We start from the raw sequence: 19,357 nt of genomic DNA on the forward strand, positions 1-19,357 counted from the left end.
GGGAAACCTGCTTATGTGGAAGGCAGATAAGGCGTTATCTTTCACCGCGCCTTTGTTTGTCGTGCGAGTAAGTGTCACCTCCTGGTGTGGGAATGTGGGTTTAGAGTAAGACCGAAGGAATAGAGTTACACCACTACACTGCAAGCAGTATTTAAATGATAAATCGTGGCTTGAGTAGTAAAATAGTATGGAATAGTAGCATAGCATGGTTTGGTACATGATGCCTTTTAAGCAAATATAGTATAGAACGTGGTGAACTCACATTCATAGTCTATGCCTTGACTGATAGAGCAGAGATGACGTCATCGGGTATCATTGCTTTGGAGCGAGTATCTTAGTAAATGAAAGTGGTATAATGCGGAGAAAATTTAATAGAGGAGAGGATATTGTTGGCACGTTCCACCAGAGTGAGGGCGAGATTCAACACAATCCCTTTTAAACTCTGCATTAAAGAGTGTACGTAATCTCTTTGATACAATCCCTGCTATCTTCCAAGACATTATGCACCCCTGTTCTATCCTTTCTGAACTACAGAAGGCAAACAGCTTTGCAGGTCCTCTGGGGTTATAGGGAAGATTGGAGTGAATCGATGTGCTCGATTTGGCCGATAAAATCTCGAGACCATGTTCGCATAAGGCATCAGTCCGAAATAGACGGTAATGCGAAGTTATAACGAATATGAGATATGTTTATATAATATGTTATATTTATATATATAAATATATATATTTATTATATAATATAAATATGTTTATATAACGAACTATGAGAAAAAGCCGACAGCAATTGTTCAGAAAGACACCACCAGACACGAGAAGTGATGGCAAGTGAGATTGTTCCCCACTGCGGATGCTACGGATGCGGAAGAGTGCGGGCAATGCTGGGCAAACTACGCAGATATTTAGGGATAGTAACATTAATAAGGAACAATCGAAATAACCGTAACACGGCCACCGAAAAAGGAAGAGAAAAGACAGACGGCACAAACAGGTGGGAATTCTGAGCGACCATCGGTGAGATTGACGCTTTATATTAATCCAAGGAGAAGCAAGGGCACGCTCCGCGGTGATCCCTGGGGGTTTTAAGTAATCACCTTCCGGACGCAGCGTACGTTATTTACTGTGACAATACAGATTAATATACAATGAGTCGCAGAGGACTTGCAGGATCAGGGAAGATAAACGCAAGAAAATCCCGCTTCTAAAAATACGCTATACAGTTGATAAAAAATAATTTACGAACCCTGTGAGAACAGTAAAAAAAAATCGCAACTACACAGCGAAACGCTACCACGCAGCATAAATAATAGTGAAAAATATACGCATCAGGGACCTCACCTCCCTCTGGATTTCTTTTAAGTATAGTAGTGTAGGAAGTGGTGATCTCACATTCATAGTCTATGCTTTATTTGAGAGAGCAGAGATGACGTCATCACATATGGTTGCTTTGGAGCGAGTATCTTAGTAAATGAAGGTGGTATAATGCGGGTGAAATTTAATAGAGGAGAGGATATTGTTGCCACTTTCCCCCATAGTAAGGGCGAGATTCCATTTTAAGCCTTTTTCTTTAAATTTCTGGATTGAAGACATTATGTAATCTCTTTGGTACAATCCCTGTTGTCTTCCCAGACCTTATGCAACTCTGTTCTACCCTTCCTGGACTATAGAAGGCAAACAGCTTTGCAGCTCCTTTGGCGTTATAGGGAAGATTGGAATGAGTCGATGTGCTCGATTTGGCCGATAAAATATCGAGACGAATTTCGCATAAGGCACGAGTCCGAAATAGACGGTAATGCGAAGGAGATTATAAATTGTAAAGTTAACGCTACCCACACGAAAGTTATTCGTTTGTAGAATGCTCCAATGGAGAACGTTCGAAATGGTGACGCCATATTTGCCTTGTCTCTGTATTATTTACGACGGAAATGTTCCTGAAATGATGATTAAGTGATGATATTCGACATAAATATGTTTGTAGAGTGGGTATTATAATGGAACTGCATTAAAACCTTCCGGGTATTTGCTTCTCCCTACAATATGTCTTCTGTAGTCCATCATTCGAGACAACTTGGAGAATATGACTTCAGAACAGACGTCTTCCTTCAACTGCACTACATCACGATGGAAGAGTTTGTCAAAGAATGTTGTCTGTAAATCGAATAGCGCTTTGTTTTCTGATTATGTTATCGTACAACTAGAGTTTGTTTACATGCATCCATTTATATCTGTATGCACGCATGTCATGCGCGTGCAAGATGTGTTTCCTTTTGTTTCGTAAATTCATTCCTCGCTGCTCTAAAGTCTTCGACGATGCAGATATATTAATAAACTAAACAGACATTCTAGCCAGTCCTACTGTCCTCTCTCTTGTTAAAACCAGTAAAACTGTGCAATCCTCCTCTCTAGTTGTCGCCGTCTCTTCCCCGTAATGGCAGCTGTTGTCTTAAAGAGTTGTCAGGAAATAATAGAAAAAATAACACGGCGGCTTCCAAAGTCTTTGATGCAATTATGGTGCTTATCTATTCTCAGAACCTGTTGGAAACGGCGTGTTTGATGGCCTCTTCGCTAGATAAGGTCTCCTCTTGGGTCCCGCCGGCACGAAAACAACTGATAAGGCGATAAGAACGCACGAAGCCATGAAGAGCAATTCCACTCGAGAGTTGTCGGGAAATAGAAAAAATAACACGGCGGCTTCCAAAGTCTTTGATGCAATGATGGTGCTTATCTATTCTCAGAACCTGTTGCAAACGGCGTGTTTCATGGCCTCTTCGCTAGATAAGGTCTCCTCTTGGGTCCCGCCGGCACGAAAACAACTGATAAGGCGATAAGAATGCACGAAGCCATGAAGAGCAATTCCACTCGAGAGTGGTCTAATCGATGAATGTTTTATAAAAGACACCAACATTCAAAGTTCGCACAACGACGTGAAACAACGACGGCAATAACAACAAGTAAATTAGAGTGAATGATAATATTGGGCCAAACTTAAGACTCAAAAAGCAAACTAATGGTGAGAAAGGATAAATAGGTAACTATAAACTATTTAGGACTACGCATTCATATTAGAGATGGGATGAATCCAAATGGTTCCGAATTCGAAATCGTTACCAAGGAAAGTTCTTCGAATCTTACGGAACTCCAATCTTTCCAATCATTTCTTTAAAAAAAGGTCTAAAGAACGAGGAAAAAACAACGTACAGCAAATTGTTTCGTCCCCCCCTGTCCACCAGGAAAAAACAACGTACAGCAAATTGTTTCGAATCAGCATATGATACCTTTGTTTAATGAAAAACAAATTAAATGATTTTTGAATTTCAGGAGAAAATATAGCCATATTGTTCTCCTTAAAGTTAATTTCCCGTATTCACCAGTCCCACTTAGCCACTGGTTTAGTGACGTCTGGTTTAAGTTGATCACGTGAGAACTTCGTCCGCCAATCACGAGCAATCCTCCTCCCCAGTTGTTGCGGCCTGTTCGCCGTACAGGTGTCTTTGGATTGTCTCGCGGCATGGCTGAGTGGGTTAAGGCTCGTTGGTGGTAACAAAGGTCGTGCTGTAGACTGGGAGGTGGTGGGTTCGAATCCTACCACCGGCTGTGCTGTCTTAGGTTTTTCCTGGGTTTTCCGAAGACTTTCCAGACGAATGTCGGCACAGTTCCCCCAGAAGTCGGCCCAGGACGCATACTAATCCCCCACTCCTTCCTGCTGTCCTCTCTCCGTCTGTCCACATCTGTACGCCGCTCATAGCCACTGTTGCTTCGCGGCGCTAAAATGCAATAAAAAAAATAATAATACTAAGAAACGGCGGCTTCCAAAGTGTTCAATGCAATGAGGGTGCTTATCTATTTTCAGAACCTGTTGCAAACGCTGTATTTCACGGCCTCTTGGCTAGATAAGGTCTGCTCTTGATGATTGATTGATTGATTATGTGCCGGTCTGCTCTTGTATGCCGCCGGCACGAAAACGACTGATAAGGCGAGAAGAACGCACGGAGCCATCACGAAAGTGGTCTCGGCGTCGAATCTTGACAATGGACACCTACGTTCAAGCTGTGCACAATGGCATGAAAAAAAAACCAGGACGAGAATAAGGACAAATAAATTAGGGTGAATGATAATATGGGGCCAAAGTTACGACTCAAAACAAAAGTAACAGCGAGAAAGGATAACTAGTTAACTAAACTATTTACCACTACCATTCATATACTATGGATCGATATCTTGTGCCCTCAGTATGTGATTACCTCTGCATTCCGATATATTTGCCTCAAAATTTCACTATTTTCTAATTCGCTATTTCACTATCCTCACCTATTTTCGCTGTAACGCAATTAAGAGCCACAGGTTGCAAAACTAATCAGAAGTGGAACTGTTACAATTGCAGTTAATGGAACAGAAATGTAACTAATTCATCAGCGATGTTGAAGTCCGTATAGTTATTTCGGCGTGTCGGTACATTATACATAGTACATAGCGATAATGCGTAATAGAGACAGTGAACGTTATGGCCGAGACAGGCACTCTGTAGCAGCAAGCTGATTTGAATCGATGCAACGAACACTTAAAGTGACTTCGACTACACTCTTGTCGATACCCGTCCGCCGGACCCGTCAGGGTGTCATACTACCTAGCGGGACGACGCTTTCATAGGAGACGCTCGGAGACGCTTTCATACGAACCAAATATACGGCAACCAAAGTAATATTGCCACGTATCTTCTTTGGGGCGACCACACGCAACAACAGGCAACCAGGCGTCGAACGACGGGCTGGGGCCTGTGACACGTCGCGCTACATTGCAAGCGATCCTTCTGGAAGCATCTGCTCCTTCGCTCGCATCAATCAAGGACGGGCCGACGAGCCTTGGAGAGGCTTCCCGAGCAGCACATTGTACTAAAAGTCGAGTGCAATAGGGGTGGACGGTACGTGTCTTATCAATGTTCGTTGTCTGTTCAATGTTTCAAGAGTCTGTTCAAGGTCTTCCACCCCTAGGTGGTTCAAGGCCAACCCCTATTGTATTCAACTTTTAGTACATTGAGTTGCCTGGGTTCTGTATGTCCTCCTCTCCACCGACGCGCGCTTTCTACAATGTTCGCCGCCGTGCATAAAAGTTTGTGAGCTCCCAGTCGGACCATTATTCTGTAGAGGACGATGGTCTTCCTCTACATGAGCCCCTACCGGCGATGATGGTATGCCACTGAGAGGCGATGACGGTAGCCTATCTCCATGGCCGCGCCGGTGGAACTGAGGCAGGTGCTCCAGGCGCGTGGCCATCTTCGTCGTTGTCCACGGCCCGCTACAGTGCTCCCCCCTCAGACGCGGAGCGGCGATAAGAAAGATCGAAAACTCACCGCCACACTGTGACCCCACTAGGACGTTTCGCTCTCCTCGACGCCCGCTTCGACATGGTCCACCTGGACATAGTAGAACCGCTGCCCCCGTCCTCCGGCAATCGCTATCCGCTCCTTGCAGTAGAGTTTCTCCAGCAGCTGGAGCGTCCTCTACCAGCCACGTGTTAGCATTTGAGTAGTAACTTCGGGGCGGGTCTCCTGCTTTCCTTCGGTTAGACTTGTCTCGCTAAATGTTATCCACTAAAGCGAAGCTTATTACAATCGCTCAGTACAGCGCACCTTTATTTAGTGGCTCTAGGTTAGACAAAGTTACACTGCGCGTTTGTAATTTCTTGTAATGAAACATGTATGAGACGCGACGCGCTTGCTAGGAATGACTCTAGCCAGGCAAACCTCGCCGAAATGAAAAAGGAGTTGAATACTCCCAATTTATTCCGTGGGTTTGACATTTTTACGGTTGCTGGTTTTCATGATTTTCTTTTTGTTATTTTTTTATTTTTATTTTATTTTTGCGGTGGGTTTTAGTTTTCCTGGTTTCTGACGGATGGGTTGGTGTTGGGTTGGTGCTCTCTTTCGATACATTCCTTGTGGAATTCGAGGGAGAGGTGAAATTGCGGTACTACATGATCATCTTTATAGGAAAGGCCCGTAATAGATAATAGTGAGTTTTAGCATACCGTACGCTGTCGTTTTTGCGTACGCAAGGGATAGCATCTTGGGCCTGCGCAATGCGTAAAGCCCTGCTTATGCCTTGCGCGTGCGAACCACCAACGCTGTCCCTTACGTGCGCAAAGGTGACGTTATACTGAAACTCACTATTAAGTGTATAGCAAAATACGCGGAAATCCACCCCTCTCATTACAGGGCTTTCTAAACGGCAACCTATAGAGACCTTACGTAATCCTTATTAAGCTAAAGGTGCCGTCATGTCTACTGTTCAATGAAAGAATGTCTAAAAATTGCTGTGTAGTTCTGAATCTTCGAAATTTCATTTTCGTTTCGAACGTTTCTGCAGAGTATACTATTATAGTTGTGCAATCAGCTCTCAGACATAATTTCGTTGACGCCAGAGAGCTACAAGGCCAAGGAAACGCCAGCTCAGTATCCATGGCAATTTTAATCGAAATTTATTATCCCCTGTACCGTTTGTGAATACTTTATGCAAACTCAGTGACCAACGTAGCTGTGACCTACCTCTCGGCGTGTTTTAACTCTACATATCTACCCCCCCCCCTCCCTAACCATAACAATACCATAACCGTTCAACCACAACATAACAATTGGGCAAACCGACAACTACTGAGATTACATGCGTACGGAAATAGAATTTCGCAAAAGTCAGGGATTTTGGCACGAATCCAAGCCAGCACACGTTGCGACAATGCCCCGGGACATCTTCAGCACTAGCCGAATGATGTGCATTCACAGGTCCTTGACCCTTTGACAGCGCTACTTTGTCCAAAAATTTGTCCAGGAAGTTCATGGGCCAGAAACCGTGTCATAACAACAGTCAGCAACTTTAGCTATTTCTAAGGCCAAGTAGAGCGGGAACAGCCGCAACACAGTCAAATCGTGTAGTCAAAGCAAGCGAGGATACGCACCCTTCACTACCGAACATTTTGCACAGCGCCGGTAGGGGACATATGACGCTGGCTCCACCTGCCTGGTGCAAGGAGCGGATCTCCTCACCGCCCGTGGACCGTTACACTCGATGGCCAGAGGCGTTCCCCATGCCGGACATGTCAGCCGAAACTCTCGCCGCCACCTTCTTGTCTATGTGGATATCGCGTTTTGGCGTACGATCCCAAATCACAACTGACCTGGGGCGGCAGTTCGAAAGCCAGCTCTTCACCGCTTTCGCTTCCCTCCTCGGCACCACCAGGCTGCGCACAACGTCCTATCATCGGGTCACCAAATGTAGAGGACGATGGTCTTCCTCTACATGAGCCCCGACCGGCGATGATGGTATGCCACGGAGAGGCGCTGACGGTGGCCTATCTCCATGGCCGCGCCGGTGGAACTGAGGCAGATGCTCCAGGCGCGCGGCCATTTTCGTCGTTGTCCACGGCCCGCTACAATTGTTTTAATTAGTTCTGTCTAAGAGCTGCCGCTCTCGTGTTAGCCAGCTAAGCAGCTAGAATAAAGCGTTCGCCGATTATTCGCCGTCTCGCTCGTCTGTTTTCATCCGTGACAATATATTACTACGTGTTGGGCTGAAGTAATGAGGTGCTCGCAACGATGTTCCACTATGAGGACCAGCTGCCGGGCAAAGTAATTAGGGTGGCCGCTTTCAGTGCCGAGACTGGGAGGTGAAACCGGTTCCAATCCCCGCACCTTCTCTGCTGTCTGATGTTTTCCCCCAAGGACGCATACCAACCACTCTGCCTCTCACTCCTTCCTGCTGTCCTCTCTCCATCTGTCCATGTCTGTACGCTGCTCATAGCCACAGTCGCTTCGCGGCGCAAACGAGGAATTTTCTTTACAAAATTCCTCCGCGCGAAACGGAAGCGCTGGACAGCTGGCGATATACAAACTACCGCATAGCTCTGTCCTAATCCACGTTGAAACTGCAATACCGCGCACCAAGATATATGATGTGTGCAGTTTGAGGGATGCTAGCAGACGAGGACAGAAGAAACCACATAGGACTGGCGTAATATACAGACTTAACAATACTGAGTACTCGAATACCCGAGGCACTACTACCATCCACGGACGAAATTTTTCGTGTGCGCTGTGTATTAGCGGATCTTCAAAGACTGATACCTCCCCATGAGGAAGGAGGGACGTATGATATATCGTACGCTCCAAATCGACATTATCAATGATGAAAATTGGCCAATCGTAAATCAAAATCATTCACCCTGGTAAATGATAGAGTTACAAATCTCGCAACTTTCGAATCCTCTCTTCAAAAGCGTTTAAAAAGCCAGGAAAAAAAAAAAACTCTTCTACTGAAAACACGAAGGGAGTTCCCTTCCGGTTCGCTGGATTTCTACCAAACTATGTTTATATTTTTGTAACCCGAAGAAGCGCAGTCTCGTGCACGAAAGTCATGTTTACCGTGTGTAAATAAATAAGTAATTCCTACCGTATAAATATCACTTTCTGATTTTCTCACCACCGACAACTTGAAATCGCCTATTTTTTCTGCCTTCGTATCGTCTATGTTCTACTGAAAAGTCATTTGAAAGTATTTTGAAGCATAATTTGATAACTTTGTTTAATAAAAAAACAATTTTGGGGCAAGATAGTATCTCTTGGCATATATACATCTTGCCCCATACATATACATATATACATATATATCTTGTACATATAACTTCGCCTTCTGATCCTGGGACCGCGGGTTCGAACCCGCGAACCCAGGACGCCAGCAACTTGGTGGCAGGGTACATCTTGCTTAAACACCCCGTCTTCTGCTAGGGACGTTAATTAAATTGCAGTTGCACATGCATTTAAAGCACCTTGTAAAAGGAAAGAAGGTATTTAATTCCAATAAGATAACTGCTTGTACTGAATTGGTATGTGTGAAGGTGGGCGCCAACAGTGAGTAAACAAATGCATGTGAGAGTAACTTAAGGGGAGCATCGCATCCGTCGTGGTGGATATCGGAACTGTATTGCCATTATATTCCTCGTTCATCACAGACAATGACGCCGAAAATCCGACGGGAATTGATGGAGTTCCTTCTCTACAATCTAATGTAATGAAATGGCAACAGCAGATGACGGATACTGAGATCATTCCTGAATACCCTTTCTGTAGACGTCACTTGGGCAAGGCGAATCGGTGAGCGTCTTTTGGCACAGACGACGCCAATCAAGGAAGGGCACAGAGAGCTTAGTAGTAGACGGAGAGGTCCTACAGCCAACAGTTCTCTCGAATCCAAGGGAAGCCTATTTTAATTCAATTCTAAGCCAAAATCCAGTTCTAATCCAACACAACCCAATTCTAAGTCATCCAATTGGTCACTATTAGTTCCGCACACTTCACGGTTTGATTGCAGTCTGTAAATGAACGCAAAGAGCTTTGGACTCTGCACGCATAATAAATATTTCGGAGAGACTTCTCAGTCAATACTATGCACTAAACGAATGTGATTTGTTCAAAATTTGTCTTAGTTGTTTTGGAATGCGGAATAACGAGCGAATAGACATGAGAAGTCGATGGTAGTCAGGACCGGCCGAAAGGGGAGCCAAACTTACTCCTGATGGGCCGAATGGTATGCATCACCGTGCTCTTTCTTTGGTTGCATGCCGAGCGTTGCCTGAATTATCTCGAACTATGGGCTCTATGGGGAGCTGTGTGAGCCTGGTCTGGCTCTGGATGCGAGCGGATGCTCCACGGCTGCACGGCAAAGGGTGAGTTATTTCCCGTAGTGGTTAAACCTTTTCCCCGATGTGTTTGGTCTTGGCCCATTTTTGCCTAGCTGTGAGTTCCTTTTATGCGAACATGACCAGTGTATGCACTGCCCCATGTTTAGACTTGATTTGCAGTGTCTTCTTGCATTTTTACCCGCACCTAGTACATTTTCTGTGTTCCAAGCAAACCGGAATGAGCCCAAACACTGTGGTAAGGCCTAAGTGCCCCGATGGCTAGCTCCTCACTCGTCGTATTCTCTCCCGATGAGCAATATTTTGGACATGATCTCATACTTGTTCAACAGTGTCTTTCTTGTTGCCATGATTATCCCCCTCTAGTATTTTGTTGCTCTGTCTCTCTCTTTCGTGCATATCGACATCGGTGGCGCCATCTGGTGTGATGCCTTGCATCTCGTTTGCCACTATCCCTGCAACCGTCGTGCACCGGAGTGATTTCTTCGAGATGGCGTCGTTGATTTTCAAATAAATTATTTCTCTGTGTCTGCTCTCTCTCTATTTATTTTCTACAACCCGAGTTTTACGAAGAAAATCGACGACAAGTGTTGCATTGAGTAAGATTATGCACTATTTATAAATAAGCACTTTTCGAGTAATTTGAAAAGTGAAAAGTGCAATACTTGTGGATTTTCTGTGCAAAACTTGGGTTCGATAATAGACTTATCCTTGTTTGTAAACAAATGACGTCATAATGTTCGACACTGGCACCAATTTGATAGAGCTGAACTACGTTCAAAGATAGTGGCGAGCAAGGTCACGCACTAAAGCTTCGGTCTTGAGGCGATTACGATGGTCTGTGAAAGGGAATCTATCTTCGGTCCTACTCTTCTTTCCATAAGAGGCAGCAAACATGTGGAACCCAGCTCTCCCTTTCCGATCTGTTTCGGTTTCAGTTTGTCTACCAACGTCATGATGACGTTTATCGGGTAGAGGTTTATTATTACTGTACTTCAGGGTTGATTTTGCGGTCCATGCTAACTAGTGCTCGCAGACGACGCTCTGACACAATTTCCAACAATGTTCACGACGTGACCAACATACTCTACTTATCTCAATATGCGCAGTGCTGAGGCATCCGAGGAAACTGAAACGTGAGCACAGGCATAAGCCAGAAGCATGCAATACGAAAGCGTTCAAGGGAGATGTACGAGTAGTAGATGTAGTAGCGGATGTCAGCAAAACACTTGAAGTCAGGCACAATTTCGCAAAGTGGAACAAAGACTATGGGGGAAGGAGGTGAACCAACTCTAACTAAGGCTGTGGTTCTTGTGATTTATACAGCGCAGGTGGTTTCTTTCATTTCACAGTGATGCTCCACTTCTTTCCACAGTAAAGCCTCCATGTTCGTGTCGTGTCCTGTTCTTTCGCACAGGTGGATGTCAAGTCGAGGAAAAGCTGGCACTACCAAGTGAAAGAGGACGACCCGGGCCACCAGACGAGTGCTCGGTCGTATTTTTCGCGTCATACCCAAGGCCCGTTTGCTGAACGTCTGGGAGGAGGCGCCCGGGTTTATGCCGTAGCCGTGCTCAAATTCCTGGCTTCTGAAGTGCTCCAGTCAGCGGGCAACGCGGCTGCCTGAAATGAGACGAGGATGTTCCCCCATCACCGCCTCGACCTAGCCATTCTCTGCTGGCAGTTTGTCGTTAACCTCTCCTGCGTCAACATATAGGGTCGTGGACAAGCTGGCACTACTGGTGCGTATCAGTACATTTTCTTGTGTCTGAAATTACATAAATAGGACATTCTGATGGCATACCAGTCCAGGCGCATCTCTGATTCTCGGTCTTTGAAAAACTAGATGGCACCACATTCGCAATGCCTTGTCACACTGTTCGCGTTCCAACTCCACAAATAATCCTTATTGTGCACAATTGCACGATGCACAAGCACAATGTACTGAATGTCGAGTGCAATGGGGGTGGACGGTATGTGTCTTATCAATGTTCTTTAGTTTGACGGGTCTGTTCAAGGCTTTCCACCTACCCGGCCACCCCCTTGCACTTGAGTTTCAGTACATTGTGCTGTTTGGGCTTGCACCACGCTCCGGTATTTGCTGAAAGATAAAGTGTAGTTCAGACGGAACAAGCTTAGCTCGATTCGGGACTCGTTTTTCTCGTATGAGTATTGTTATTTTTGTTTTGGTGTGATATAATTAGGTCACGCTTATTTTTCTCGAGTCAGTGATGCCTGTACTCGGTTGTGCAATTTTTTGGTGTATCTTCATATTACTCAAATACCTCAAAGCTGTACTAGTGCATACTGTGTACTATGCTGCTGCACAAATGTTATCGCTTACTGCGGATGATAGTAACGGGCAATACACCCGGAGATGGAGTTATAAAATTGGGGTCACCAGCTATGAGTTCCAGCGCTAGTCGAATGCCAACTGAAAGTGCCATGAAATGGTCATGGAGAAGTTATTACATACGATCAGAGCTCGCTTGTCAGCATGGTTTCTCGGAGGACGTCAACTTGCTGTCCTTGCGGTTCTATAACATGTGACGGCATGTTTTCAGATGCGCGTTTCAAGTGCACACACTAATACATAAAAGGGAAGTTGATCTCGCTCATTTTTTAACCTATTCTTCAATTCGATCTTGATACAGTTTGATATAAACTTTCGCATTCCTCTCACGGGCGAATTAATGGTAGTTCACTGTGCTATCAAGTTTGCTGCCAAGGTCGAATTAACTGAAGTTTATTGGGTTAGCAAAGCCACTCGTCCTCATCCAGTTCCCCTTTCTTTACAAAGTATGGTATAGTTTTCCGAAGTCAGCTCAAAATTTAGCACATCTTACCACTTTTCCATTAAAGGTTCCATGCTGGGACCGCAACACCACAACAACAAACTGCAATTCACGGGAGAGCCATGTATGTCTGCATTAATAATCGAACTCTCCCGCCAGCAATTGCCTGCTGCTGTGTGGCAAATGGATTTATATGGCCAACAACATAGGGCACTGCTGAGCTCGCGTGTAACAGAGAAGGATCACTTAGTTGGGGTCATCCCGCGGTCGCGCATTGCGGGTACACCCGCATTTTACCCGCAGCGGTCGCGAATTCCTACCCGCAATTCGTGACGATATGCGGGTAACTGCGGGTACCCTCGACTATTCTCGCACCCGTGCCCAGCTCTACATATTCTTTCCTGAACATGGTTCACACTGGTGGTGACACTAAAGCAAACTGAAGCCTTGTCCCAAACGATTTGCCGTATCTTTTAAGTGCATGTAAGTGCATATTTCATACGTTGCTGCATATTTTCCCCGCTCGTCACATATGACGTATCAATCTGGACCACATTTCGCATTGCAATCCGCCGATTAGACACTTGGCACTGTGACGTCTGCTTGAGATTCCGTCCCTGCTGCGTCCATGCCACTCTGGTTCCACTGAAAACAGACTGTGCCCTCTCTGTCTGCAACAGAGAGTATATGACGCGTTCTCTTGGCGCCTATTGTTCGTCTGTCGCTTTTACGTCGTTTCCTTACGATGCCAAGACCTAAGCCTTCAATTTCAGGCCTCTACAAGAGATGGACGACAGAGAGTCCAGATTTGTACATCGACGGAAGGGCATTATTCCGCAGGATTTGCGAGAAGAAGGTAAGAAAGCATGGAACATTCAACTACATAGACTTGCAACACTTAAGCTTCCTCCCTTAACGTTTACAAGGCATGGGCTTTCATGCATTAGCGAGGATTACGAACGAGAATCTTTCGAGCAAATAAGCGTAAATGGGGCTCGCCTTGCTACACAATGTACGCGCAAAGACGTTTATTAACGACACAACATCAATGTCGTTCTTTAGTTTTTATTTGCTTCACAGAAATTCATTGTCACGGCTGGTTATGTTTCCTGAACCGATTTTTCCGTTTTTTTTTTTCTGTCTCTTATAGGTCAATGCAGAGAGGAAGTCCCAGTTGGACCAGCATGTGAGGTCTCACATTTCTGAAAAAGCGAAGGGCAGCAGAACTTCAGCAACTTCTACATCCCCACCCTGCGAGCTCTCGCCCTCAGAGCTTGACGAATTTTGTGCGGAAGACCTTTCTGAAGACTTTGTCGCAACTAACATATTCCGTGGCGCAAACTCGAAAATTCGACGTTAAGAAAATGCCTCGAGAAGTACACTCGCAGGAAGATACCGGCAGAATCAACTCTCCGAAGCAATTACCTGTCTCTTTTGTACGAGAAAGCCGTGAATGAAACAAGGTCTTCTGTTGGGAACGGCCCAATGTGGGCTGCTGCGGATGAGACGACGGACGCCTGCGGTCGCTATTTAGCGCATCTGGTTGTTGGAAAACTTGACGATAATCAAAGGTCCAGAGGCCTTATCTGCTTGCGGGTTGAACACTCGAGAAAACAAACCACGACACCGTAGCCAGATTTGTAAACGATGCTCTCAAGCTACTCTGGCCATATAGGGGGCGGAGAGAGAACTTTAGGATATTTTATGCATGTGCAGCTGCGTACATGATAAAGGCTGCTGACACCACGAAAGTTTTCTATGCAGACGTCGTGCACGTAACGTGTTTGGTGCATGGCCTCAAGCACATGGCAGAAAAAGTTAGGGGGCCAAAGAAGGTGTCAGTCGGGAAGAAAGTTTTTGTGAAGGCGACAAGTCAGAGAGAAACATACCGAGCAATGATGCCAGACGGTCCCCTGCTCCCTGAACCTATTGCGTCACAAGAAGGGGAACCTGGCTGGAGGCAGTAGATCTCTACGCCGCTCACTTCGACAACCTGAAGGACGCGGTGAACACGTTTTGTTCCGAGGACAGCGGCGCTGTCGGAGAAGCACAAGCGCTCTTTGAAAAGCCAGTGCTAGCTGTGGAGATACAGTCAGTGAAAACGCACTTAGTCTTCCTTGCACGAGCCATCCGGAGGCTTGAAATGGGAGGCCTCCTGCCTGTCGAATCCTTGGATGTGGTGAAAGGTGTACACGAGGGGCTCGCAAAGGTCAGTCGGCGATCTGTTTGCTTCGGTTCCTGACGCCACCCTACCGAGGGTTGTGCAGGCGCACCTTACTTTCAGTCTTCGTGTATGCTCCTCTCACAACGGGCGACGTAGGGAGGTCATTTTTGGCAGTACTCAACGGTACCTGGTGGCAAACATTTCCTTCAACAGTTCATATCATCCAAACACGGCCTCCTATTATTATTATTTTTTTAAATATCCCGCTTTAGTGGCATTTCACTGCAACCCCAACGTATCCAGTTAAAAAAGTTTACAGCTTCATATACAGCTCGAGTTTTTACCGCATATATGACACATTTTTACTGCATGTTTTGACCAGGTTAAGTGCACAGATGCGTGCATGTTTCATTACTTTTCACCGCATATGACGGAACGAGGCCATCGTTTTTCTTCTCATGTTATTACTAAGGTTGATGGGAGCTGTACTTCTAGTCGTTGCAGTCTCCGGTCCACCCTTTCGGCACAAACCAACAAAAAAAAATGTTCTCGAGACTGACGTCACAGGCCTTACTCTCTCATACTATACACAATAATCCCTTGGTGATTTCTCCTGAGATTTCATTCAGAAACTGTTAACAAATTGCAACGCGTTCCACAACAGATGCTCGTAACACATATGCTTCACAAACGAATTCATCTTACGTGACGTCTTGTAGAAATATTCTTTTATTTCTTTGGGTTGACTTATTCGTTTATGTCATCAGGTGAGGAGGTGCAGGGCGTAAACCAAGCATTCATCATAAACAGTGGAAAGGAATAAAGAAACACACAGAAAGGAACACAGAGGCAAAACGGAAGCAATGCAATGCATGTTTTTCATGGAAGTAAACACTGGTTAGTAGTTCAGAGCCACTGTATGTCTGTCCCTTCGTTGTTTGTTTGTTTGTTTACGTTTCACATGTGTCACCACCTCTTTTTACCCTCTGCCTGTTCGTGAGTGAGAGTTCCAAAAATGTGAAACACAAGTAAAATACGGCGGAATACAGATCGCATCGGAATAGCGTTCGCCTATCTGTGCATTCGCATGTGCTCCTTCAGATGTCTGCATCAAGGACATGCGACAGCCCAGGACTGGTGCACTTTAAAGTGTACGCGGCCTCTAAGCACTTGTATGGTCACCATCCCAAGTGTGTCGTGGCTGCATGTTAGGTCACAGGTTCATGCTCTGGCTGAACTAGCTCTAGCAGCGGCTTCTCTAACTTTGTGCGGTCGTGCTCTGCAGCACAGAGGTTGCACTTGTATGGCTTCACACCCATGTAGGTCTTCTTGTTTCACTGCAGGTTTGTGCTGTGCCTCAGCTTTGCAGAACAGAGAACGCTCCTTTGTGGTTTCTCACTGCAGGCTGTCTGCTTGTGATATTCTACACGACAGGGACTGCACATGTTTCACACCGCAAGTTTGGGTTGTGGATGAACACTGCAGGACAGAGGTTGCAATTTTATGGCTGCTCAGCCGTGTGTGTTCGCTTGTGACGTGACAAGGTTCCGCGCTGTCTGAACTCTGCGTGGCATAGATGGCACTTGTATGGCTTCTCGCCCGTGTGTCCGCATGTGCTGTTGTAGGTTCCCGCCCCTGCTGAACTCTGCATGGCAGACATCGCACTTGTATGGCTTCTCGCCCGTGTGTGTCCGCTTGTGCTGCTGTAGGTGCCCGATCAGGCTGAACTCTGCATGGCAGACTTCACACTTCTATGGCTTCTCGCCCGTGTGTGTCCGCTTGTGCTGCTGTAGATTCCCGTTGTAGCTAAACTTTGCGTGGCAAACGTCACACTTGTATGGCTTCTCCCCCGTGTGTGTCCGCTTGTGCTGCTGTAGGGGCCCGCTGCGGCTGAACTCTGCGTGGCAGAGGTGGCACTTGTATGGCTTCTCGCCCGTGTGTGCTCGCTTGTGCCGCCGTAGGTTTCCGCCCCAACTGAACTCCGCAGGGCAGACATCACATTTGTATGGCTTCTCTTCAGTGTGTGTTCGCTTCTGCTGCCGTAGGTGTACGACCTGACTGAACTCCGCAGGGCAGACATCGCACTTGTATGGCTTCTCTCCCGTGTGTGCTCGCTTGTGCTGCCGTAGGTTCCCGCCCAGACTGAACTCCGCAGAGCAGACATCGCACTTGTGTGGCTTCTCTCCCGTGTGTGCCCGCTTGTGCTGCCGTAGGTGCTCGCCCTGACTGAACTCTGCAGGGCAGACATCGCACTTGTATGGCTTCTCTCCCGTGTGTGCTCGCTTGTGCCGTCGTAGGTGCCAGCCCTGACTGAACTCCGCAGGGCAGACATCGCACTTGTATGGCTTCTCTCCCGTGTGTGCTCGCTTGTGCTGCCGTTGGTGCCCGCCCTGACTGAACTCCGCGGGGCAGACATCGCACTTGTATGGCCTCTTCTCAGTATGCTTCGCCACATGGTTGTCGTCACTTCGTGACCACGAGAATGCAGAGGGATAGATGTTGCACCCAGAACCCTTCTCTCCCATCTGTATATCCGTCGGAGGAGGACTGGAACACTTTTCAGACACATTGTGACACTCTGCAAACATGTGGCATTCGAGGCTGGCATTCGACATGCATGCGAGTGCACGTGGCTTGCTCTGGTCTCGATGTCGCTCAGCGGGTTGGTCATTCATAGTGAATAGTGCAGTGCCGTCGGGCTGCAGTTCAACTGTTGATGTGCTGATCTTGAACTGTGCACTTGAAGAAGCGCAACCAGAGTATTCTTGATCACAAGTGCCTTTAGGCTTGTCCTTAATATGGAGCGTATCAGAGTTCCCTCTTGCGTCTGAAATTTCACAAATCGGACATTACGACGGCATAACAGACAAGGAGCATCTCTGATTCTCGGTCTATGAAAAACTACATGGCACCACATTCACAAAGCCTTGTCAGGCCGTTCACGTTCCAACTCCACCAATAATCCCCATTGCGTATGACCGAGGCCACGAGCTCAAAGCAACTCACACCACTCCGGTATTTGCCAAGGAGTGAAGTGTATAGGACTATCGCACCGAACCATCTAAGCTCAATTCGAAACAGTCACAGCATTTTGTTTCTTTTCTTTTCCTGTATGAATATTTTTGTTAATTTTTGTTTCAGTATCATATAATTAGGTTATGCTTAAATATGCACAGTTATATCACCGCCATCATGTGACCCCGAACGTGCAGGAAGGGCTTCCGAGCCATTATACGCATTTGACACAGCTAAGCCATTCCAGTGAAAACTAGCCAACGATGTACTAGCTCAACCCTCGAGGAGCATCTCTGATTCTCGGTCTATGAAAAACTAGATGGCACCACATTCACAAAGCTTTGTCAGGCCGTTCACGTTCCGACTCCACAAATAATCCCCATTGTGTATGACTGAGGCCACGAGCTCAAAGCAACTCACACCAGTAGTAGACGTAGGAGGATTATCCCTACATGGATAGATTCGACCATCGCTACCCTCCTCGTCTGATATCGGAGGATATTTGGAGCAGGATAGTTTCCGCCCAAGGAGGAGCGCGAGCCAAGACCGCCTCGCGCGTTTCGCAGCCGGGCGCCGCGTACAGAGGGCTTTCCTTCTCTTCTCACGTTCGAGCATGCATGAACATGCAAAGTACATAACCACCAACCAAAATGTTATTGCCCGCCCATCTTATTCCCTCTCCGGCCCAGTTCTACATACAATACATCCTGAGTGAGGAAGTCCACTCCATGGAAGAGTGTTTCATCTCCCCATGCTTCCCCTTAACATAACGTACTTTTCCTTCTCGAGCCCAGACATGCAAGCAACAGACATACACATTTGTACAAGTGAAAATATTTTATTAATCTAAAGTACTAGCAATCAGCACAGAGAGGTGTAAAGTTGAAACGAACAATTTCTGCAGGCAACATTCACAATCTACACACACACACTACAAATTTTATGATATTGTAATATCTGCAGTTAAACCAATTTAATATCAAATGGATAGATTCGATAACTCGACCGGGCAGACAATCACTTCCCCAGAGCAGATATTTATTAAAGAACCTTCAGGAACACAACTTTTAATTAAGGAAGGGATTCTTAGTTCATACAATAATAATTAAAATTAAAATTTCTACCATAACAAGTCTGAGCTTCTTCTATGTGACCTCCATCTTCTTGTTGTAAATCAACATAAAAAAATCATACATGTAAATAATTAATTATTCCATGCTCAAATCATTTCAATGCTATTAAATACGAGTCTTTTCGATTGAAGAGCACAACAGGGGGGACACACCGTACCATCCAGGAAAGCACTAATTAAACAAACAATAGTTAACACTGTCAGAGGGACATCATTAGCACAACTTTTAATTAAAGAATCTTTAACTTCGAAGCTTGCTATCAATACGACCTGAGCTAGGACGAATGCCGAGGAACGTGAACTATATAGGGAGGACAATTTTCATTGATATGAAAGATGATACAGCCCTCACTTTCTTGTGCATTCAGAATCATTACATGTACACACATTAAATACAATTCCGACTCACATTTACGCATTTTGCCGAACATTTCCGTGAGAAGAACACAGTGACACACACACGCACACACACAAGCTCAGATAAACTTATTTCCTGACCCCAGTCCGCTAGAACCGGTTTCACCTCTCCTTTCACACATCCCTCTTTCACTCTTTCCTCGAAACGAGTGGG

At 45.9% G+C, this 19,357-nt stretch overlaps 1 protein-coding gene across 1 annotated transcript; it reads right to left on the reverse strand.

The window, feature by feature from the left end:
- Nucleotides 1-16,390: 16,390 nt before the first annotated feature.
- LOC135375370 (zinc finger protein 239-like) lies at nucleotides 16,391-17,314 on the reverse strand. The gene has a single exon (XM_064608086.1). The coding sequence runs from the start codon at nucleotides 17,312-17,314 to the stop codon at nucleotides 16,391-16,393; it is 924 nt and encodes a 307-aa protein (XP_064464156.1).
- Between the last annotated feature and the right edge of the window lie 2,043 nt (nucleotides 17,315-19,357).

This window comes from Ornithodoros turicata, unplaced genomic scaffold (genome assembly GCF_037126465.1).
Source record: "Ornithodoros turicata isolate Travis unplaced genomic scaffold, ASM3712646v1 ctg00000858.1, whole genome shotgun sequence".
Lineage (NCBI taxonomy): Eukaryota > Metazoa > Arthropoda > Arachnida > Ixodida > Argasidae > Ornithodoros > Ornithodoros turicata.

What these genes read in the sequence shown, in the direction of transcription:
- LOC135375370 (XM_064608086.1), bottom strand. Translation starts at nt 17,314, where the DNA reads ATGAATGACCAACCCGCTGAGCGACATCGAGACCAGAGCAAGCCACGT.